Raw genomic sequence first — 24,838 nt, 5'->3', positions numbered from 1 at the left:
GACCACGTTTAACAACACGTGCACAGGATCGGTACATCCGAACATCACACCTGCGGGACAGGTACAGGATGGCAACAACAACTGCACAAGTTACACCAGGAACGCACAATCCCTCCATCAGTGCTCAGACTGTCCGCAATAGGCTGTGAGAGGCTGGAGTGAAGGCTTGTAGGCCTGTTGTAAGGCAGGTCCTCACCAGACATCACCGGCAACAACGTCGCCTATGGGCACAATCCCACCGTCGCTGGACCAGACAGGACTGGCAAAAGTGCTCTTCACTGACGAGTCGCGGTTTTGTCTCACCAGGGGTGATGGTCGGATTCGCGTTTATCATCGAAGGAATGAGCGTTACACCGAGGCCTGTACTATGGAGCGGGATTGATTTGGAGGTGGGGGGTCTGTCATGGTCTGGGGCGGTGTGTCACAGCATCATCGGACTGAGCTTGTTGTCATTGCAGGGAAGACGACATCCTCCCTCATGTGGTACCCTTCCTGCAGGCTCATCCTGACATGACCATCCAGCATGACAATGTTCTGCCATGGCCAGCGAAGAGCCCCGGATCTCAATCCCATTGAGCACGTCTGGGACTTGTTGGATCGGAGGGTGAGGGCTAGGGCCATTCCCCCAGAATTGTCCAGGAACTTGTAGGTGCCTTGGTGGAAGAGTGGGGTAACATCTCACAGCAATAACTGGAAAATCTGATGCAGTCCATGAGGAGGAGATGCACTGCAGTAGTTAATGCAGCTGGTGTACACACCAGATACTGACTGTTACTTTGATTTTGACCCCCCCCCCCCTTTGTTCAGGGACACATTATTCCGTTTCTGTTAGTCACATGTCTGGAACTTGTTAAGTTTATGTCTGTTGTTGAATCTTATGTTCATACAAATATTTACATGCTAAGTTTGATGAAAATAAACTGTTGACAGTGAAAGGATGTTTCTTTTTTTGCTGAGTTTACTACGATTATCACCACTATTGTTTCTATTGCTATTACTATTATCACCACTACAATCACTACTACTACTATCAGTAGTAGGACCACTACTATTAGTAGCACTATCACTAGTACTACTACTATCACCACTACTAGTACTCCTACTATCACGATCACTGGTACTACAATCACACCGTTACTACTACTATCACCACTATTACTATTATACTTTCACCACTACTTCTACTATCACCATTACAACTACTATTGTTTATATTACTATTACTATTATCACAACTGTCACTACTACTATCACCACTACTACTTCTGGTGCTACTACTATCACCACTTCTGGTGCCACTACTATCACTAGTGCTAGTACTATTATCACTAGTAATACTACTATCACCACCACTACTATTATACTATTGCCACCATTGCTATTATACTGTCACCACTACTTCTATTATCACTACTATTATTACTACCACTATTATTATTATTACTACTACTACTATCACCACTACTATTATTATTACTACTACTACTACAACCACTATTGTTTCTATTACTATTATCACTACTAGTAGCACCACTACCTCTAGTAGCACTACCACAATTACTACCACTACATCCACTACTATTGTTACTATCATCACTACTATTACTATGATCATCACTACTACAACCACTTCTATTGTTACTAGTATTTTTACTACTACTATCACTACTAGTGGCATAACTACTCTACTAGTAGCACTACCACTACTACTACTACTACAACCCCTTCTATTGTTACTCTCACTACTACTATTATGATCACCACTACTTCTACTACCACTGGTATCTCTATTACTACTACTAGCATCATTACTACAACCACTACAATTGTTACTGTTACTATCACTACTATTACTATGATCACTACTACTACTACTATCACCACCATCTACGTGAATGCTTCGGGGGAGTATAAATCCTTTGTTTTACAGGTATTCAAGGTTGTTTACAAATGTCTTGAGACTGCATGTCCTCTTTTCTCTCACACTCTGTCTCGCTGTCTCTATGTCCCTCCCAAACTCTTTTGTATGTAGGCTATGATTTCTCATCAAAATATCTAATCTAAACCCTGTGCATTTGCCTGCAGTTAAGCAGATTGAAAAGAAATGTGTTTTGAAAAATGTCGAGACTGATGTCTCCTTCTCCCCTCTCCCACCATGCAGAGGCCGTGGCACGAGTACGAGCACAACTTTCAGATCATGTACAAGGTGGGTATGGGCCACAAGCCCCCCATCCCAGAGAAGCTGTCCACAGAGGGGAAGGATTTCCTGGGTCACTGTCTGGAGAGCGAGCCCAAACAACGCTGGACTGCCAGTACACTGCTGGACCACCCATTCGTCAAGGTCAGAAACATTACATACTTCATTACAAAACAATATTAATGGAACACATTGGACGTAGAGCTATTAGATGTGCCATATGGACAAAAATTCATATCGTGCTAAATTGCCTGAATTGATGCGATAACGATAAATAGTTTAACGTGAATGTGCACCACAGTTTTTGTTCAATTATCCTTAAACCACTACTATTAGTGCGATGGCTGTAGCCATCTATTGTTCCATGAACAATCACCCATATTAGCAAAAGTATTACATTTCAAACTTCTTTAGTATAGGCTACTTATCCTAATGAACCATATCAGCAAAATACCTGCGATGTATGGTTGGTGTTGATCATTTTTGGTTTATAGTCCCACCTCTAGGTACTTTCATGTTTTCAGAGTTATCTTTATTCAACTTTGTGGTTATAATTACCTACAAAATCTATTTGAGAAGCATGGTGGTGTGTTAATATTTTACTTCTACAGAATCAAACATAACATTTAACTCCTCAGTCACTCTGAAATAAGCTTTTTCCCCTATAATGTGTACTAGTTTGGCAAAACATGCATAACCACACGCACATACAGTTCAGTGCAAGTATGCAGACACAGTCACATGGTAGTCTAGATCACATGTGAAGACTAACCTACAGCTCATCTGTCTTTCATTCCTAGGTTTGCACAGATGAAGAGTGAGTGAGGGGGAACGGACCCTGTGGCTGTCACGTTTACAAACTATAGCACTACTGTACATGATGTTGGCCAGAGACTGGACACAGCCAGATAGAGGAGCTTGTGAACATAGGAAATAGAAAGTGGAACAAGAAATGATAACTGCAGGCATATGGAGCTAAACTGAGGAACTCTTATGACATAATTTCAGATGGATCACCTGGGTCGTGTTCATTAGGCACTTGTTCAATTAGAACAGCTTGTTTTAGTTTTGTCTTAGAATTTTTTTTGGCTACGTTGTGTCCTAATGAACATGACCCTGTAGTCGAGTGACAGGTCTTGCATTTTATGGAAGGGGATAGAGGGGAATGTATTGCATTGTACATACTATAATAATAGGATTGGTTCATTGGATCCTTCCTTGTATAAACAATATTGTAAAGCTTGAGTAATAAGTATAGCAACATCTTGTTGTTCTCTCACTGGTGAAGATAGACCTGAATAAAAAGGCAAATGAGGAAGACATTTTAAAGAAATGGGAAAAAAATAAAGCTATGTCACTTTTTTTTTTAAACTGTTCCCCCTTTCAGTGAGTGTACTAGGGGACAAGTAAGGGACAGTTGAGCGCAGGGGAGGAAAGAGATCTCAGATATCTGGGTCTCGTTCAGTAGACAAACGTTGTGGAACATTGCAGCTAGAAATGTCGAGGCATGTTTGTTCTACAAATGTTGTACCCTTCTGAACTTGCCCCAGGTTTGGTGGAGGCAGATATTGTCTTGCCTTTCCTTGTTTGATGAGGTGAGCCTCATTGCACAGAAGCAGGGGATGCTGCATCTGTAAGAAACTATTTCCACGCAAACATGCAAATTAACTTAACACTCAAAGGCTCTGGGGAGTCCAGGAAGGAAAGAAACATTTTATTTTAAAATATATTTTTTTGCCTTGCTAAGGAGAGGATTCCATTGGTAACGTGGGGCTTAAGCCCATTGTGCATCCCAAATGGCACCCTATTCACTATATAGTGCACTACTTTTATGGTCCTGGTCAATAGTAGTGCACTATATAGGGAATAGTGTGCCATTTGTGTGCAGGGGATGTGGGCGGGGTTCTATAGGCATGGATTGACGGGTGTGCCCTGATTGGACAGCTGGCGCATATTCAACCAATGAGAGAAGACAAAGTTGAACGCTCACTCCCTGCTGCTGAACACACACATACATGTTGGTCCTCTGCTGCTCTTTGTGTTTGCTATGTACAAACAATATTAATAAATCTTTTTTTAAGAAATGATGTGTGTGTCATGACCTAAGGTTAGATTCATCAAACATGGCAAAGTAATGTTGAAACAGGATCTTTAAAATAGAAGGGATTGCACATACACACACTGCATAAATCTAAAGTGGTCAATGGTGTGTTTTACAGCTTTCTTTGGTCTTTTTATTTTATTACAGAAAAAATGTGATGCATGCAAATAAACATTGTCAATTGAGTCCATTCACATATCAAATCACAACTAATAAAAGTGCATTTAACAAAGTCACAACAGTGCCAATTTTAGTCATACATCTTGAACAACAAAGATGCTGGATGCATGCCCTGAACGTATCTGTGCTTTGTATAGGTTCAGTACATTCCCATGTATCGACAAGATGAATACGGCCACATTAGACTGCCATTAGCAGACCGGTGTGCCCTCAAAAGACTTAAGCACCAGTCAACCCAGTCTTGTCCTGCTTGAATTGACTTCAATGCTATCCCTGACCAGTTACCAAGTATTTCTTGGAATGAATTCTTAACTGTTTGAGGTGAACTGCTGTAGTGATCAGATTAGTAATGTGAGTGACGCTCTGGTGCTGGCAAGAAATCTTGCAATTGTAAATTGAACTTAGTTAAAGTTTTAAAAAGGTCATCCCCTCATTTGTTGTTCAGTGGGACGCCATAACTGGAGCTTCTCTTAATCTCAGTCTGTCCAATCATCCAGCGCACACCAACTGACACTGAGAATAGAAAGGAAAGAGACTTGAACATGCTGAGGGTCATATGACATCTTTGTGGTTACAGCATCCAGTGTAGATGTTTGACCAACATGTTATCAGTGAGATAAGGGCTAGTACCAATGCATTTAAAGACATGCAATATAATTCACTACTTTCCAAGAGTAAGGCACAAGCTCTTGATCAGTATCAGACTTGGTTACTGCCTTTCAAATATTTGGACAAAGATTAGATGGTTAATAATGGCTAAGTTTAGGGAGAAGGTACAAATAAGTACACCTTGGGATCAATTCAATCCGTAGCGCGGAACGTCTATTGTAGTGCAATTTAAAGGCAATGTGACTGCATTCAAGGTAAACACACATGATGGTTCAACCGTAAATTACCTTAAAATGTCAATCGCACTACAAAGCAGATCTTCCGCGGCATAGATTGAATCGAGACCCTTATCACCAAAGTTATCCTGGTTGGTGACTTTTGCAACACATTTGTCTCGGGCCAGATTTGTCTCGGGGGCCACTAGTTGATCAAATATACCAGTAACACCCACCTGCAGAGCAGAAAGCCACTGTGGCCAGAATGCTGAGAATAGACCCAGAGTTGACCAGCTGGACCAGGAGGAGGCAGAGGGGGTATAGGAGAAGGCAGGTCCAGCCCAGCCAGTTGATCAGGGCCCAGGGCCTGCATGGTGGGGTAACTTTGGGACCTGGGAAACAACCTGTCTGGCTGTAGTCCTCCTGGAACTTGTCCTGGAACAACGATACATGACCACATGTATTATCTTAGGAGCATAGACAACTGGCTTCACAGCCATGACCATAAAGTGGGAAGGGAGTGGTGTTTATAAACTATGTTTATATCATGTCTTTTTGTAGTGGATCTAAGTATTATGAAGTACCATCTCATTTAATCTAACCAGGGCAATTTTACATGTTACTGTACAAATGGGTCAGATTGTGCAAGTGATTGATGAAAGTGTTTGGTGCAATGTTTGTGAATTAACATTGGGGACAGAACAAAGTTATAATGTAAGGGTGAAGCGTAGGTACTGACATGAAGATAATTTACACTAAGAGAGTTTTAGCTTTGTCCTTGGCGCTTACTGTCCTCCAAGGAGCTGGCTGCTCAAAAATAAAGCTCCCCTTTCATTCCACTTCATCTCTCTCTCCTTCCCGGATGAATAGAAGTCATTGAGGTCTACAAATGAAAGACTGTACTGATCTAAAAGGAGACATGTAGGCCTGTCACCACTATCCATAAAGGTTGACTACCTACTCACACTAGAACCAGGACATAAACTGTCTTAGTTCCAATAGTCTTGTTTAATAGGAACTTGTTCTTGTAGAATGATCACAAGCATTCAATGCAGACAACTGCAGTGGCAACCTGTTCAATGCACGAGTACTGTGAATAGGACTATAGCTGCGTTTACAAAGGCAGCCCAATTCTGATCTTTTGCCCAATTATTGGTCTTTTGACAAATCAGATCAGATGCCCATAATTGGGCTGCCTGTGTAAACGGGTAACAATTCACTGTAGTATTGGAAACTCACTCAGTTCCACCTGCTAACTGCTCAACAGGACTGGGAATGTCTGTATGTAGTACACATGTCTGTGAATAACAGACAAAGCACCATCTAATCTTATCCATTTGGGCTGGGCATCGTTAAAGACACATGACACTATAATAATCAAATATATCAAATTAAAATGAATCTAACGGGCCAAAGGGCCATTTTACATCAGTTAATGTATTGTACATATGGGTCGGATTGTGCAAGTGACCAAAGAAAGTGTTTGGTGTAATGTTTGAATTAAACATTGGCGACAGAACAAAGTTATAATTTCAGGGTGAAGAGTAGGTACTGACATGAAGATAAAGTATAAATTAAGAGAGTTTAACTTTGTCCTTTGTGTTGTATCCCTTAATGAACAAATAGATGCAAACGGCACCTTGTACAAATGCTTAGTTAGTAAATCTGTCCCATAGTGAATTGTAATCCCTCTCCCCTACCTTCTCCTGGTAGAGTTTATGAAGCCAGGCAGAACACTCAGCCTCATCCTCTGGTATGGACTCCAGTGGAATTCTCCTAGAGACAGAAATGTAGAAGGAAACACATTTATTTTAGCTGTCCAATTCAATTCAAAATAACTTTATGGTTCAGTAAAAACAAAACAGTCCAATAAGACAATATATGGGCCTTGAGATCAGTGAGTTATGCCTCTAAACATTGGCCCTTCCAGGTCCCACCCATAGCACTTGCCCAACTTGCGATAGAAAATGCAGGTTTAAAATGAATTCATATTATCCATACCTTACATATAAATCTGGATGATACTTTTCCCCATTGAGAACCCCCAACAAGGTTGGAGTTTCATTGTTTCTGAAATTTAATGTACAACAGTACACCGCAGCAACTAAAGGGGTAACAGAGAAAAACAAAAAGTTGAATGGCACCAGTCTTCATCCAAAATATTAAAAAAATAATACTTAGATATTCACTCATGAGCTGGGTTGTACGGAAGAGTATTAACCTAGTCAGTTGTACAACTGAATGCATTCAACCGAAATGTGTTTTCCGCATTTAACCCAACCCCTCTGAATCAGAAAGGTGTGGGGGGCTGCCTTAATCAACGTCCACATCATCGGCACCCGGGGAGCAGCTGTTGCTGCGGGTTAACTGCCTTGTTCAAGGGCAGAAGATCAGATGTTCACACCTTGCTGGCTCTGGGATTCAAACCAGCGACCTTTCGGTTACTGGCTCAACTCTCTTAACCGGAAGACTACCTGCCGCCCCCATATTAGGGCCTTGTGAAGAGAAAAAAAATAGCTTGTGGTGGTAATTGCACAATAATTTGAGAATAAAGTGGCAATATTTAAAGAATAAAGCCAATCATTTTTTTAATAAAGTTGACATTTTGAGAATAATATTGCCGTTATATTTCAAGATTATTGTTGTAGATTATAGTAGGGGATTATAGTAGTATATTATAGTAGGGGATTATAGTAGTAGATTATTGTATAGGATTATAGTAGTAGATTATAGTAGTAGATTATAGTGGGGGATTATAGTAGTAGATTATAGTAGGGGATTTGGTTAACTGCATGTCTGCCTTGCTCCCTGTTGCTGTGCACGCCACCGTGGCACAACCTCTTCCAGGTCCTAATACTTATAATAATGTGGTTATTATGTTCTAAAAGAGCAAGGATTTCCTTGTTACTAAAGCCAATGACTAGTTTCACCAGTCATCTCAGGCATGTCAACGGTGGTGCGCACAGCAACAGGGAGCCAGGAAGGCATGCAATTAATAACCAAATACAACTGCCACTTTATTCTTGAAATATTGCCCCTTTATTCTCAAAATATTGCTACTTTCTAATTAAAATATTGGCACTTTATTTACAAAATTGTATTTTGAATATTCCCGAAAATGTATTTAAACGTTATTGTGAAAGTTTTTAAAGTACTATCTGTGCAAACCAGTACCACCACCCATCACTTATTTATTTTTCCTCTTGACTTGGCCCTAATACTCCTCTGCAGTGTTGGGTAGGTTACTTGCTAAATTGAATCCGTTACAGATACTAGTTACCTGTCCAAAATTGCAATCTAACAATCTGATTACTTTCAGTTACTTTTGGATTACTTTCCCCTTACGAGGCATTCAAAGAAGACAAAAAGGATCCATCAAAAGCTTTTGGTGTGTCATCATAGTGGTCTCTGACTTGTGGTCAGACTCGCTCAGGTGGAACAAACTTAAACTTGCACCTTTTTTAAATGCTGAATTGAATATCATTGAGAAAACAGAAAGTTGTCAATTCATTTTTTCACAAACATCCTTTCGGAATTTAAAAGTAATCCAAGAAGTAATCTAGTTTTTTTTAAAGTATCTGATTACAATATTTTTGTTGGAACGATAACTGATTACAGTTTTTATGTAATCAGATTACATGTAATTAGTCACCCTCCAACCCTGCTCATGAGTTTGACGTGTAGCATTTGGTCATTCTGGAGCGCTACAGGGTTCCGCACCTGTCCCCCTGAGGTTCTGGACGGCTACCCAGAAACCCTTAGTCCTGGGCAGGAGGTGGTGTTTGAGTTTGGGCAGGCTTTTCTTCTCTGCCACCTCCATACTGACCCGATGCTTCTCCTCTGTGAAGCGTGTTCCCTCACAGTGGAGCAAGAACTGGCACACAATTAGAGATTCACTGTAGCATCAAAACTGTGTTTAGATTTACCAACGAACCTGCATGCTCATGTTACAAGGTGAGTATCATTATATTCTCACATTGTTATCCTTCCTAGACTCGTGACATACTATTGATTGTGTCAATCAATGCAATCTTTTAGATGAACAACCAAATTGCATACTCATTTTTAGTTGTGAAGAAAGCTGGAATAAGGAATTTAAAAAGACGTCACATCCTCTCATGAACTATACATGTTAATCAACTTCGGACTATTAAGTGTCATTACTGATTGACTGATTGATTAATTACTTTAATAGTTGGCTGATTGATGGCTCACCCAGAAGTTCTCAGGGTAATCCCGTAGGTTCTGAAGACTCTGGACAAAGTTCCTCTTATCTTCCTCCCACTTCCTCTTAATAAACACCATCTCCAGGAAGTACCACATCCAGCCAATCACAGGCAGGTACGATAACTCTTTCTTGGCTAAACATTTGGAGGCCTGGAAAGGGAAAGATTGTACTCAAACACATTAACAGAGGGCATCAAAGAACTTCAGAAAATACGGGTCTTTTCTCAAGCAATTCCTTGCTTCCCACCTTCCCCACCTCCTCAACGGTATTAGAGGAGAAGGTCCAAGGAGAGGAGGCAAGGAGAGAGAATGCAAGGAATCTGAGATCGATTAATCGAGAAAGCGCCCGGTTCTCTTACCCCAAGGACCCCGAATCGGTCACAGAAGGTCCAGCCACACAGAAAGTCTATTTCAAAGTTGTGGTTGAGGACGACGATGGCATTCTCTTTGCCGTAGAGTCGGTAATTCTCTGGGTCTGTGTAGAGCGTGACTTCAGTGCCAGACCACCACTCTAAAAGAGCCACAGACTCTGGGGAATACGCATAGCAGAACAGAGAAAAGTGTAAATAATATACCACTGTCAGCAGGTACAGTAACTTTGCATTGCAGTTATTGCACAATGTTAGAGAGAGCATAGCCCTCCTGCAGCATCAGTGCACTTAAAGGGGCAATCTGCAATTGGTACATACTTTTTTTTACTTTTAAATGGGTGATATATATACCCATTGATTCTTGAAGAATATAACTTATAAATACCTCGAGCTTAGTTCAACTGTCGATCCCCACCAAAATCAAAAATACTTTTTACTCTGTTGTTTGTAAACAATGCAATTGGAAACAAATACTGTATATCCTCAAAAGATGGTTGAAACTATCATTTTGATTTCATGGATGGTCATGAACTGCCATTCCTCAGCTTTTTACCAAAACAGTGGCGGGGTGCCCACTTTGTTTTTGTTTGAACTGCAGATCAAATCCAATTGTATTGGTGGCGTACACATATTTTGCAGGTGTAACAAAATGTATAGCTCCAAGCTATAAAAATAAAGAGAATCGCACACTATATATATATAAACTCCCAGTAATTTATTGGGTAAATCACCAATGTTTCCGCATCACTGTGCCTTCTTCAGGGTAATGTCATGAATGCTTGAACCAGATTGTGTAGACAAATAGTGACAAGTGAGGGGTGTGTCATAATTATTAAGGGAATTAGAATGAATTGAGTGAAACTGTTAAAAAAAACAATAGTTTGTCAGATTGAATATATTGGGCTAGTGTTATCATACCTGAATTTCTGTAGAAAATTTTAGCATCAACATACATTGTTTAATTCAGTTTCACATTTTATATTTACGTTTGCTATTTCATTAAAAAAAATTGTTAGATGTAATCTTTTGGTTCAACCATAATGCATAATAAGCATCATCAACAGGGGGAACATTTTGGGAGTATGCTGATAAGCTGTAGAAAGAATATAACCATTTATAAGACTTATTCAAAGAGATAATTGTGGCCGGAGATCAGTGAATATTTTACCACTAGGGGTCAATGTTTTTAGACAGGATATTCAGTAAGCCTCCCTTTGTAGTTGTAGGATCTCCATGTTACCTCCTCTCCTTGGTAGAGCAACATGCTCAATGCCTGTGTATTTGAGGGAGGAGATTGGATGGTTAGCTTCAACAAAGTAAGCTGCTACTGGATAGTCAATGTTCTCACACCTGATTGAGCTGCGGTGTTCAACTATGCATTGTTTTAATTGTATTTTCGTTTGTCCTACGTAAGCTTTCTCACAGGGATTTTTCGACCTATATGTGAGTGTCTGAAGAAGGATGTTTTTATAGTGCTATTGCACTGTGCGCATGAGCCACATTTGTAGTTCCCATTTGGAATGGGTGTCAAGAGTAAGATGGCGCCGAAGAGGATGGCTGACGTTTTACACGCCCATAACCAAGTGCTATTTTATTCGTTTTTTTTGCGTTGTTTGTAACGTATTTTTAAACTTATTTTGTACATAATGTTGCTGCTACCACTGTCTCTTATGGCCGAAAATAACTTCTGGACATCAGAAATGGGATTACTCACCACGAACTGGAAGAAGCTTTTTCCTTTAACGAGTCCGATGAGAAAGATATACTGCTATCCCGGGAACAGGCCCCGATCCCCGTCATTTGCGTGAAGAAAAGACACAGATCAGGCTGCCTTTTGAGAATCCGTAGGCGATTGAGTAAACTCCCACTGCCATCAATTCTACTTGCTAACATGCAATCGTTGGAAAATAAAATGGATGACCACGATTACGATTATCCTACCAACAGGACATTATGAACTGTAATAACTTATGTTTCACCGAGTCGTGGCTGAACGACGACATGGATAATATAGAGCTGGAGGGATTTTCAATGCACCTGCAGAACAGAAAAGCTACATCTGGTAAGATGAGGGGTGGGGGTGTGTGTCTTTTTGTCAATAACAGCTGGTGCGCAACGTCTAATATTAAAGAAGTCTCGAGGTATTGCTCGCCTGAGGTAGAGTCCCTTATGATAAGCTGTAGACCACACTATCTACCAAGAGAGTTCTCGTCTATATTATTCGTAGACGTCTATTTACCACCACAGACCAATGCTTGCACTAAGACCGCACTCAACCAACTCTATAAGGCCATAAGCAAACAAGAAAATGCTCACCCAGAAGTGGCGCTCCTAGTGGCCGGGACTTTAATGCAGGCAAACTTAAATAAGTTTTACAAAAATTTTACCAGCATGTCACATGCAACCAGAGAAAAAAAAATCTCTAGACCACCTTTACTCCACACACAGAGATGCATAGAAAGCCCTCCCTCGCCCTCCATTTGGCAAATCTGACCATAATTCTATCCTCCTGATTCCTGCTTACAAGCAAAAACTAAAGCAGGAAGTACCAGTGACTCACTCAATACTGAAGTGATCAGATGACGCGAATGCTAAGCTACAGGACTGTTTTGCTAGCACAAACTGGAATATGTTCCGGGATTCATCCAATGGCATTGAGGAGTATATCACCTCAGTCATCGGCTTCATCAATAAGTGCATCGACGACATCATCCCCACTGTGACCATACGTACATATCCCAACTAGAAGCCATGGATTACAGGCAACATCCGCATTGAGCTAAAGGCTAGAGCTGCCGCTTTCAAGGAGCGGGACACTAATCCGGATGCCTATAAGAAATCCTGCTATGCCCTCAGATGAATCATCAAACAAGCAAAGCATCAATACAGGATTAAGATTGAATCCTACTACACCGGCTCTGACGCTCGTCAAATGTGGCAGAGCTTGAAAACTATTACGGACTACAAAGGGAAGGCCAGTTGCCAGCTGCCCAGTGACGCGAGCCTACCAGACGAGCTAAATGCCTTTTATGCTCGCTTTGAGCCAAGCAACACTGAAGCATGCACGAGAGCACCAGCAGTTCTGGATGACTGTGTGATCACGCTCTCGGTAGCCAATGTGAGCAAGACTTTTAAACAGGTCAACATTCACAAAGCCATGGGGCCAAATGGATTACAGGATGTGTACTCAAAGTATGCGCAGACCAACTGGCAAGTATCTTCACTGACATTTTCAACCTCTTCCTGACTGAGTCTGTAATACCTACATGTTTCAAGCAGACCATCATAGTCCCTGTGCCCAAGGAAGCGAACGTAACCTGCCTAAATGATTACCGCCCCGTAGCACTCACGTCGGTAGCCATGAAGTGCTTTGAAAGGCTGGTCATGGCTCACATCAACAGCATCCTCCCGGATACCCTAGACCCACTCCAATTTGCATACCGCCCCAACAGATCCACAGATGATGCAATCGCACTCCACACTACCCTTTCCCACCTGGACAAAAGGAACACCTATGTGAGAATGCTGTTCATTGACTAGAGCTCAGCATTCAATACCATAGTGCCCTCAAAGCTCATCACTAAGCTAAAGACCATGGGACTGAACACCTCCCTCTGCAACTGGATCCTGGACTTCCTGATGGGCCGCCCCCAGGTGGTAAGGGTAGGCAACAACACGTCTACCACGCTGATCCTCAACACTGGGGCCCCTCAGGGTGTGTACTTAGTCCCCTCCTGTACTCCCTGTTCATCGACGACTGCGTGGCCAAACGACTTCAACGCCATCATTAAGTTTGCTTAATGATGTTTGCTTAACATCTCTGGGCTAGTTGGGACGTGACCGTCCCACCTGCGGGACACTCTATTCAACAGCCAGTGAAATAGCATGGCACGAAATACAAAACAGCAAAAATCTCAATTTCATTTTCTCAAACAATCAACTATTTTACACCATTTTAAAGATAAGGCTCTCGTTAATCTAACCACATTGTCCGATTTCAAAAAGGCTTTACGGCGAAAGCATAAAATTTGATTATGTTAGGACATAAACTTCACACAGCCATTTTCCAAGCAAGGACATGCATCACAAAAACCAAAAGTACAGCTAAAATATTCACTAACCTTTGATGATCTTCATCAGATGGCACTCATAGGACTTCATGTTATACAATACATGTACGTTTTGCTCGATAAAGTTCACATTTATATCAAAAAACATTTTACATTGGCGCGTGATGTTCAGAAAATGTATTCCCACCAAAACAGCCGGTGAATGTGCACATCAATTTACTAAAATATTCATCATAAACGTTGATAAAATGTACAACAAATTGAAAGAATTATAGATACACTACTCCTTGACGCAACCGCTGTGTCAGATTTCAAAATAACTTTACGGAGAAAGCACATTGTTCAATATTCTGAGTACATAGCTCAGCCATCGAAGCAAGCAATACAGCTACCCGCCAAGTTCTGGCATCAACAAAACTCTGAATTAGTATTATAAATATTCTCTTACCTTTGCTGATCTTTGTCAGAATGCACTCCGAGAACTCCTACTTCCACAAGAAATGTTTGTTTTTTTCGAAATACTCCATATTTATGTCCAAATACCTCCGTTTTGTTCGTGCGTTCAGATCACTATCCAAAGGCATAACGCGCGAGCGTAAATCAGAACACAAAATGTCAAAATGTTCCATTACCTGTCGTAGAAACATGTCAAACGGTGTTTACAATTAAACCTTAGGGTATTTTTAACATAAAACGTTGATAATATTCCAACCGGACAATAGCGTATTCATTCCAGGAGAAATAGAAGGAACGGTGCGCTCGCGGGATCGCGCATACCCAAGCCCTTTGTCCATAGGCAGTCCACTCATTGACTGAGCTACTATTCTCTGCCCAGTAACAGGAGAAGGATGAAAAAAACTTTCTAAAGGCTGTTGACAGCCAATGGAAGCCTTAGGAACGTGACCCCACAGACACTGTAGTTTCGATAGGGATTCAAAAGAAGAACTACAATTCTCAGATTTCCCACTTCCTGGTTGGATTTTTCTCAGGTTTTTGCCTGCCATACGAGTTCTGTTATACTCACAGACATCATTCAAACATTTTTAGAAACTTCAGAGTGTTTTCTATCCAAATCTACTAATTATATGCAAATATTTGACTGTGGGCCCAAGTATTAGGCAGTTTACTCTGGGCACGCTTTTCATCCGAAATTGAAAATACTGCCCCCTATACCCTAAAAAGTTAAGTGGTAGGCCTAATCACCAACAACGATGAGACAGCCTATAAGGAGGAGGTCAGAGAACTGACAGTTTGGTGCCAGGACAACAACCTCACCCTCAACGTGAGCAAGACAAAGGAGCTGATTGGGGACTACAGGAAGCATCAACGAGGCTGTAGTGGAGCAGGTCGAAAGTTTCAAGTTCCTTGGTGTCCACATCACCAACGATCTATCATGGTCCAAACACACCAAGACAGTCGTGAAGAGGGCACGACAAAACCTTTTTCCCCCTCAGGAGACTGAAAATTTGGCATGGGTCCCCAGATCCTCCAAAAGTTCTATAGCTGCACCATCCAGAGCATCCTGACTGGTTGCATCACCACCTGGTATGGCAACTGCTCGGCATCTGACCGTAAGGCGCTATTGAGTAGTGCATACGGCCCAGTATATCACTGGGGCCAAGCTTCCTGCAATCCGGGAAAGCCCATAAAATTGTCAACGACTCCAGTCACCCAAGTCATAGACTATTTTCTCTGCTCCTGCATGGCAAGCGGTACCGGAGTGCCAAGTCTAAGACTAAAAGGCTCCATAACAGCTTCTACCCCCAATCCATAATACTGCAAATAATAAAATGGCCACCGGACTATTACATTGACCCCTGCTACTCGCTGTTTATTATACATGCCTAGTCACTTCACCCCTACCTACATGTACAAATTATCTCTAACCTGTACCCTCGCACACTGACTCGGTATATAGCCTCGTTATTGTTATGTTATTGTGTTACTTTTTATAATTTTTTACTTTAGTTTATTTGGTAGATATTTTCTTAACTCTTCTTGAACTGCACTGTTGGTTAAGGGCTTGTAAGTAAGCATTTCACAGTAAGGTCTACACTTGTATTCGGCACATGTGACAAATAAAGTTTGATTTGAGTGTCTGAGTGGGCTCAGGGGGCAGGTCAGATCTCACCAAGCTATCTCCAATATAGCAACCACACCTATAGACCACCAGTGGGGATCCTTGAAGAGGTGTGCAATTGTTTGGTCTGATTGCAGAATATGCCAGTGCTTTTTCAGGATTGCGTTCATTTTCCCCGAACTCTTGGTGTACTTAGTGCAAAAGACGGTTGCGTTGTTTTCTTCTTTGGTTGAGTTTTTAGTAGTTCCTCTCTTGGTTTTTGAGATATTTTCATCATTGCAGCATCAAGAGTTTTGTCCTTGTAGCCTCTCATTTTGAATTTCTGTCATTTTTTTTGCCTTGCTATCAAAATCTGTCTGGTGGCCACAGATTTGTTTAACCCTGCATAACTGGCTATATGGTAGACCATTCTAGATGAGGATGCATACTATCCACACATAGCAGGGTATTGCAGTCTGTGGGCTTTGTGTATAAGTCTGTGTAATGCATCATTCTCTTTGATGATCCATATGTCCAGGTAATTTATTTCTCTCATCAGTCTGCAATAATAGTGAAGACATCAAAACAGAAACTGGTTACCAACATAATTAGAGCAGCAAAACTAAACGTTTTGTCATACCTGTGGCTCATACCACCCAGTTATTAAAGTGATCAGTGTTCAATGACGACATAGGGCAGCAGTCTCTAAGGTGCAGGGTATTGTATTGGGTGGTAGCCAGCTAGGAACAGTGACTAAGTTGAGGGCAGGGTACTGGGCAGAGGCCGGCTAGTGGTGACTATTTTACAGTCTGATGGCCTGGAGATAGAAGCTGACTTTTCAGACTCTCTGTCCCAGATACGCATGTATGGTCTCTGCCTTCTAGATGGTAGCGGGGTGAACAGTCTGTGGCTTGGGGGGCTAAGCCATATTTTTTCACCCTGCTGAGGTTGAAGAGGCGCTGTTGCGCCTTCTCACCACACTGTCTCCGTGGATGGACCATTTCAGGTTGTCAGTGATGTGCACACAGAGGAACTTGAAGCATTTCACCCTCTCCCCGTCAATGTGGATGGGGGCGTGCTCCCTCTGCTGCCTCCTGAAGTCAACGATCAGCTCCTTCATTTTGTTGGCGTTGAGGGAGAGGTTATTTTCCTGACACCACTCCGCCAGGGCCTTCACCTCCTCCCTGTAGGCAGTCTTGTTGTTGTTGGTAATCAGACCTACCACTTGTTTCATCAGCAAACTTGATGATGGAGTTGGAGATGTGCATGGCCAGGCAGTCATGGATGAACAGGGCGTACAGAAGGGGGCTGAGCACGTACCCTTGTGGGGCCCACGTGTTGAGGATCAGTGTGTTTTTGCCTAACTTCATCACCTGGGATAGGTCGGTCAGGAAGTCCAGGACCCAGTTGCACAAGGTGGGGTTCAGATCCAGGGCCACGAGCTTAGTGATGAGCACTATGGTGTTGAAGGCTGAGCTGAAGTCAATGAACAGCATTCTTACATACGTAGGTATTCCTCCAGATGGGATAGGGCAGTGTACATCCGTGGATCTGTTGGGGCGGTATGCAAATTGTACTGTGGTCTAGGGTGCCGGATAAGGTGGAGGTGATATGATCCTTAACTAGCCTGTCAAAACACTTCATGATGACAGAAGTGAGTGCTACTGAGCAATAGTCATTTAGTTCAGTTACTTTCGCTCTCTTGAGTAAAAGAACAATGGTGGACATATTGAAGCAAGTGGGGACGACAGACTAACAATCCAGCCAGCTGGTCTGCACATTCTCTGAGGACGCGGCTTGAGATGCCGTCTGGGCCGGCAGCCTTGCAATGGTTAACACGCTTAAATGTCTTACTCACGTTGGCCACGGAGAACGCGAGCTCACTGTCCTCGTTAGCGGTGTTGGCCCACTTCCGCGGCTCCGTTTTTTCCTCGAAGAGGGCAAAGGTGTTTAGTTTGTCCGGGAGTGAGGCGTCGGTGTCTGCAACGTGGCTGGCTTTCCCTTTATAATCTGTGATTGTCTGGGGTTCCTGCCACATACCTTGTGTCTGAGCCTGAGATTGCCCCTTTAAAATCAGTGAAGTGAAACAATAGGGAAAGAGAATGATATTCAGTTTGTATTTCAGGCCAAGAGAAGGCCTGCAGTAGAAGTAAAGAACAGTAGAATAGATCCTACTCACGGCTGGTGAGGGAGTATCCCAGTTTACAGTTGATCCTCCTGGCCAGCTGCTTGTTGATTGGCCAGAGGGGCAGAGTGCAGATCTGTAATAGGTTGATCAGGAGACCGCTGACAAAGAACCCATAGCAGATGACCAGATGACACAAGAGCTGGCCCTTCAACCACTGTACCAGACCCATCTAGAGGAGAGGAGTGGGGAGGAAGGGAAAGGAAGAGGAAATGGGGATACCTAGTCAGTTGTACAACTGAATGCATTCAGGGGAGGGGAGCGGAGGGAAGAGGAGAGGGGAGGTATTTGGTATTTTATTAGGATCTCCATTAACTGTTGCAAAAGCAGAGGCTACTCTTCCTGGGGTCCACACAAAACATGACATAATATAGAACATTAATAGACAAGAACAGCTAAAGGAAAGAACTATATTAAAAAAAAATTAAAGGCACACGTAGCCTACATATCAATACATACACAAACTATCTAGATCAAATAGGGGAGAGGCGTTGTGCCGTGAGGTGTTGCTTTATCTGTTTTTTGAAACCAGGTTTGCAGTTCACCTGAGCAATATGAGATGGAATGGAGTTCCATGCGATAATGGCTCTATATAATACTGTACGCTTTCTTGAATTTGTTCTGGATTTGGGGATTGTGAACAGACACCTGCTGGCATGTCTGGTGGGGTAAGTGTATGTCAGAGCTGTGTGTATGTTGACTATGAAAACAATTTGACATTTTCCACACATTAATGTTTCTTATAAAAAGAAGAAGTGATGCAGTCAGTCTCTCTGTTCTGGGCCAGCTGCAGCTTAACTAGGTCTTTCCTTGCAGCACTCGACCACACAATTGGACAATAATTAAGATAAGACAAAACTAGAACCTGCAGGACTTGCTTTTTGGAGTGTGGTGTCAAAAAAGCAGAGCATCTCTTTATTACAGACAGACCTCTCCCCATCTTTACAACCATTGAATCTATATGTTTTGACCATGACAGTTTACAATCTAAGGTAAAGCCAAGTAATTTAGTCTCCTCAACTTGTTCAAAAGCCACACCATTCATTACCAGATTCAGATGAGGTCTTGAACTTTGGGAATGATTTGTATCAAATACAATGCTCTTAGTTTTAGAGATGTTCAGGACCAGTTTATTACTGGCCACCCATTCCACAACAGACTCAAACTCTTTGTAAAGGGTTTCAGTGACTTCATTAGCTGTGGTTGCTGATGCGTGCTCCCATCACTGGGAGCTCGGCCACACACTACTACCCTCTGTAGTACCTTGCGGCCGGATGCCGAGCAGTTGCCATACCAAGTGATGGTGCAGCCAGTCAAGATGCTCTCAATGGTGCAGCTGTAGAACATTTTGAGGATCTGAGGGCCCATGCCAAATCTTTTTGTTTCAGCCTCCTGAGAGAGAAGAGGCGTTGTTGTGCCCTCTTCACGACTGTTGGTGTGTTTGGACCATGATAGGTCTTTAGTGGCCTCCCGAGTGGTGCAGCGGTCTAAGGCACTGCATCTCAGTGCTAGAGGCGTCACAATAAAGCCTGGTTCGATTCCAGGCTGTATCACAACCAGCCGTGATTGGGCGGCACACAATTGGCCCAGCGTTGTCTGGATTGGGGCTTGGCCTGGGTAGGCCGTCATTGTAAATAAGAATTTGTTCTTAACTGACTTGCCTAGTTAAATAAAGGTTAAATACAAATAAATAAAATAAGTGATGTAGACACCCTGGAACTTCAATCTGTCAACCGTCTCTACTACCTCAATGTGAATGGGGGCATGCTCAGCCCTCTGTTTCCTGTAGTCCACGATCAGCTCCTTTGTCAAGCTGATGTTAGCATTTAGCCTAACTCCTAAACTTAACCCTAATCCCTAGCCTAGCAAACAAAATTGGTGATGGACATCCACAACTTAATGCATACCCCACAAAACGTAACATATCATACTAAATGGAGTGTTTCGGATTTACGTACAGAATAATACTAAATGCTCTGAGACCAGGTTGGACAGACAAGTCTCAAGGATACACATCAATGAGATACTGTAACTTCCAGTCATCAGTATAGATCACCCTTGCTCAACTACTATGCATGCATAGCTTGCATGTATTTACATAATGTGCGCATGCTTCAGATGACAGAAATCTGAATGCACTACCAGAGTTTTGAAAACGTCTGTTTAATAATACTTAGGCCTACCTGTGGATATTTTGTCTCAAATTCCCAGAGGTAGGAGAACCAACCACCCAGACAACCGGTTGAGTAAGTTCAATTGTCATTTTATTTTATTCACAGTATTTAGTCTCACTGGCCACTTCAAATAGTTGAAGTTCAATATTTCAGAAGGTGAATTACAAAAGCTAGTCACTGGATGGTTAATGGGGCAAAGGTCACCCCATCCTCGCTCCACAACAGTTGGCAGAGTTGTGTTATCCTGACCCTGACTGACACAGTGAAGCACTCACTGCCCTCCAAATAGCTGGCTGTTAAAAAATAAAGCTCCTTTTATTCCACTTCTATATCTCTCTCCCTTCCTTCATCTTGGCTGAATAGAAGTCATTGAGGTCTACTAAAGAAAGACTGTACTGATCTAAAAGGAGACATGTAGGCCTGTCACCGCTATCCATAAAGGTCCAGTGGCAGTTTCGCCATCTGGCAATTCTGGCAAATGCCTGATGGGCTGGACCATTTTTTTGTTGGGTGGGCTGCTCGAAATTGACACACAAAAATATAATTTTTAACTAAAAGTAAAAGAATGAAAAATGGTGACATGGCCGGCAGCCCACTATTTTTTTTTTTAATTGCGAACTTTCTTTGTTATACAAATTTCTCTGTTACAGCCTTTAGCTGATCAGTGGGCAACGACCATCCCCCTATCAAGATTTCCCGGCCTGGTTTTCTGATGAGCTGAGGTCACGCAAACTCGACATCAGCAAAGAGACCTGCCCCATGTCTGTCATCAGTTAGACAGCTAAGATCATGTATCTTAAAAAAAAGGAAGAGCATATTTTAAAATGTCACCTCACTTAAAACTTCCTATTGATCCTAAAACCATGATTTGGTCAAACAGTAAAGTGCATTATCCTCCTGATTCCTGTAATCAAAGTGTCTGCTCTGCCCCTGTGCCGTTACTGGAGCCTGCTGCTGGAATAAGTGAGCCACTCTCCTCTCCCCCCATGCACTCAAGAGAAAAATGTGTTCTGATTGTAGGCTATAACATTTCAAAATGCAAATGCGTGAAAAACACAGCCTTGGAACTGATATTGGCACAAGATGGAGGGAGTATTAGAACATAACGCACAAAATTACAGTTAACAAAAATGTATGCTTAATCCAGTATAAACGAATATATAGAATGTAATATACAAGAGACAAAATTCACAAAGTCTACAGCAAAACGGCAGAGTCATATCTTAAGTGTAAAACTAACAATGACTCAATAATTCATGCCTTCTGGGAGTGCTATAAAGTCCAAAAGTTATGGGCAGAGTTAGAAAACTGTCTGTCAGAAGTTTTACAATGTAAATGTACTTTTAATCCATCTATCTGCATATTTCAAGACATGGCTAATGGGGGTGCAGTGAGATACACAAAAGGTTGGACAATATTCTTTTTAACGCTTATATTGAAGAAGCTATTACTTAAATACTGGAAGCCAAATGATACTCTAAACTTAAGAGAATAGAATAATCATATTCTTTATTATTTAAATATTGAATCTAATAATAATCTTTCTACAGACAAAAACAAACAAATCATATGGGGAAGAGTCTTACAAGTATTAGAAACAATGGGTGTGGATACAGTGGGAACATGTGGGTCTGAGCAAGTGTGATATCATGAATGTTTGTGGAAATGTATGTAATGTTAATTTGTTCATGTTTTTTGTCCATGTAAGTTTTTTGTTTGTTGTAAAAAAAAAGCAAGTTAGAGGTAGTTTCTTGAGCCAATGCTAACTAGCATTAGCACAATGACTGGAAGTCTATGGGTATCTGCTAGCATGCTATGTTAAGTTGTTTGTTGTTTTTGTCTATATACTGTATGGTCTGTTTGTTTTTTAAAAACAGGTCTTAGAGAGGAGGGTCTCAGCTTTTTATTAGATATCATTTGTTTTCTCAATATTCAGCTCAATAGCAACTATTTTACAACCAAGATATTTGATATTGCTTGGAGATATGGAGCTTTGCGTGCACAAAATGCGCATCGGCCATTGCGAGGCCATAGGCCTATAGGTATCATGGGTAGTAGTCTACAACTTCAAAGTTTGTTTTAGGACATTACATTTACTGTTGAATGAATACATGGCTACTAGCAGTGGCTATTATATTTAAAGTTAGCAATCTAATGTGTTCTGAGTTTCCACTTCCTCAGGTGTTGAAGCCCCTATTAACTGAACAGCTTTTATAAAGGACTGGATTGAATTGTGAAGTTGACCACACAATTTATTTTCATAATGAGCCAAATCTATTGTTTTTTTATCTAAAGTTGCAAAGGAAAATGTGATCTATTTAATAAACACAAGACACAAGAACAGCAAAATGGATAAAAGAGTGTGGTGGTATTGCAGGAACAGCGGCATAAATATTTTTCTACTTAAAAAAAAAGTACTGCATTGTTGGTTAAGGTCGTGTAAGTAAGTATGTTGTATTCGGCGCATGTGACAAATAGAATTTGATTTGATTTGTTCTAGTGGTCAAAACCTAGTACTTTCACACAACTCTATGGTAAATAATGCAAGCGACTTCAATTAGTAATTCCTCTGAAGAGGGGAGAGAAAGAAACACCACCAGATACACAGCGAATAAATTACATAGTATGGAGAAGCAACACTCAAAGCTACAGCTTCATACTACTTGTCAAACATATAGAACTGATAATGTATACTGGTTGTTGGGGTGGGATTGGCATGGGGTGTGGGTGGTCCCTGGGTGGGTTTTGACCATGTTTTATTTATTCCTCATGTCTTACTCATTGGTAGGAAGAAGTTTGGTTCAAATGGGATGTTGAGTACTATATTTATTGAATATTAGCTGAATCCTATAAATTAAAATGACCAATTTGGGTGCAATAAAATATCTTAATTTCTCAGAGATCAAATTATATTTCAACAAAATAATGTTTCAGAAATGCTAATCGTATCTGTTACTAACTACAGAGACGACGTCAGAACTATCTGAGATAGTGGGTGTTGAAATCCAATTTCTTGTGCTCTTTGAGGTGGAACAACTCTAATCTAATCTAACTGTCTTCCACCAGCCAACTTCCCAACAGAACTGGGCACAACTCTAGGCAGACAACTGTGCTGGCAGGTACACAATGTCTGACTGGCTATCTGGTAATTATACCATGCTGATGACACACCCTGCTAGGTTACACCATGGGAACTACTACAGTGTACCAATAGCTGACTGGCCTGGCTGGCCCTACCTGACTGCACCACAATACAATACAATCTAGTATGGAGGAATTTACCTCAGGGGAGTGCTGGTGTTCAGTAGCCTGTCAAACCTCACCTATGCTTTTGAGGAAGTATCAGGACGGGAGAGGAAAATTGTTTTTCATTCTCATTCTAAGCAAATGCATCCCATAACATCTTCTGATTCCAAATAGCACTTGGTTTCTATCTGAAGTGCTCAATGAATAGCATTCCATAAGAGCAAAATTATTTAGAAAAAATATGATTTCAAACTATAGCCAACATAATTTGAGTCTCCCCAACAGGTTATTTTTGGTTCTGATAACACTAAGTTAATATAGTTCAAAATCACAAAGCTTTTTTCATTGATTGAAATCGAACAAACTAGGTTTTAATTTATAATCAATATTCTTACCAAGGAACTATATGTATACTAGTTGTAGTATACAAAAAATAAGAAAATACAGGAGTAACCTAATAATAAGACAGTGTGAAAAAAACATACGTTTAGATTACATGAATAAAAGTGTGTTACCTACCTTGTCCCAGGCGTTTGGTTATTTTGTGGCGATAACGCGCCCAGACACTGCCGGCGTTGTGAGATAACGCGCCCAGACACTGCCGGCGTAGTGAAATAACGCGCCCAGACACTGCCGGCGTAGTGAGATAACGCGCCCAGACACTGCCGGCGTTGTGAGATAACGCGCCCAGACACTGCCGGCGTAGTGAAATAACGCGCCCAGACACTGCCGGCGTAGTGAGATAACGCGACCAGTTGGAATACGGTGGTACCAACGCTCATTTCAGAGTGCTCCGTAAGCCACGCCCCAGTGGTTAGAGCTAGGCATGCTGCACTGGGATACGTTTTAATACAAAAAACACTCCATTTACAATGGGTCCGCTTTTGTTCTGTGTAGCCTAGTTATGCTAATATATTTCAGACCAGCGTATTGCAGTTCATTTCGTTTTAGACGTATGAAGTCAAATATATTTGAGAAGTAAACAGGGAAACGACTACCAGACATTTCCCAATAGAACATACCAGAGGGCGCATCATTTACTAGGCTACCTAAATTATTGGGATCATCTGGTTTCCATGGTTCTTGGTTATTTACCAGGTAACCATAAGTGAAAACGAAACAAGGACTGAATCAATAGACTCCTTCATTTTCTCAACTAGAGACTGAAATAAATGGTGTTTCTTTGAAAAGATGGGCCTGGCTG

The 24,838-nt window shown here is 41.6% G+C and overlaps 2 protein-coding genes across 3 annotated transcripts in view; one reads left to right on the top strand and one right to left on the bottom strand.

Annotated features, from left to right (window-relative positions):
- LOC115200875 (mitogen-activated protein kinase kinase kinase 4) overlaps nt 1-4,277 on the top strand; it is a 75,100-nt gene extending 70,823 nt beyond the window's left edge. The window contains exons 25-27 of the mRNA XM_029763992.1: nt 1,696-1,930; nt 2,162-2,341; nt 2,998-4,277. Coding sequence (XP_029619852.1) covers nt 1,696-1,930; nt 2,162-2,341; nt 2,998-3,018 — 436 coding nt within the window. The 3' untranslated portion in view covers nt 3,019-4,277. The remainder of the gene's footprint in view (nt 1-1,695; nt 1,931-2,161; nt 2,342-2,997) is intronic.
- A 129-nt stretch (nt 4,278-4,406) lies between these two features.
- Nucleotides 4,407-24,293, bottom strand: agpat4 (1-acylglycerol-3-phosphate O-acyltransferase 4 (lysophosphatidic acid acyltransferase, delta)). Of its 2 annotated transcripts, none has more exons than XM_029765304.1 (9): nt 24,154-24,293; nt 18,209-18,386; nt 9,889-10,058; nt 9,518-9,679; nt 9,023-9,176; nt 7,304-7,406; nt 7,003-7,078; nt 5,539-5,737; nt 4,407-4,991 (listed from the first exon to the last, which is right to left on the bottom strand). In XM_029765304.1, exons 2-9 carry the CDS (start codon nt 18,384-18,386, stop codon nt 4,909-4,911), a joined length of 1,125 nt encoding a protein of 374 aa, XP_029621164.1. In that variant the 5' UTR covers nt 24,154-24,293; the 3' UTR covers nt 4,407-4,908. The 2 variants fall into 2 exon arrangements, with proteins under 2 accessions (XP_029621164.1, XP_029621165.1); XM_029765305.1 differs by having other exon boundaries at nt 18,209-18,452; nt 24,154-24,290.
- Between the last annotated feature and the right edge of the window lie 545 nt (nt 24,294-24,838).

Source organism: Salmo trutta, chromosome 10 (assembly GCF_901001165.1).
Source record: "Salmo trutta chromosome 10, fSalTru1.1, whole genome shotgun sequence".
Lineage (NCBI taxonomy): Eukaryota > Metazoa > Chordata > Actinopteri > Salmoniformes > Salmonidae > Salmo > Salmo trutta.
This window is presented reverse-complemented; position numbering and strand designations above follow the sequence as displayed.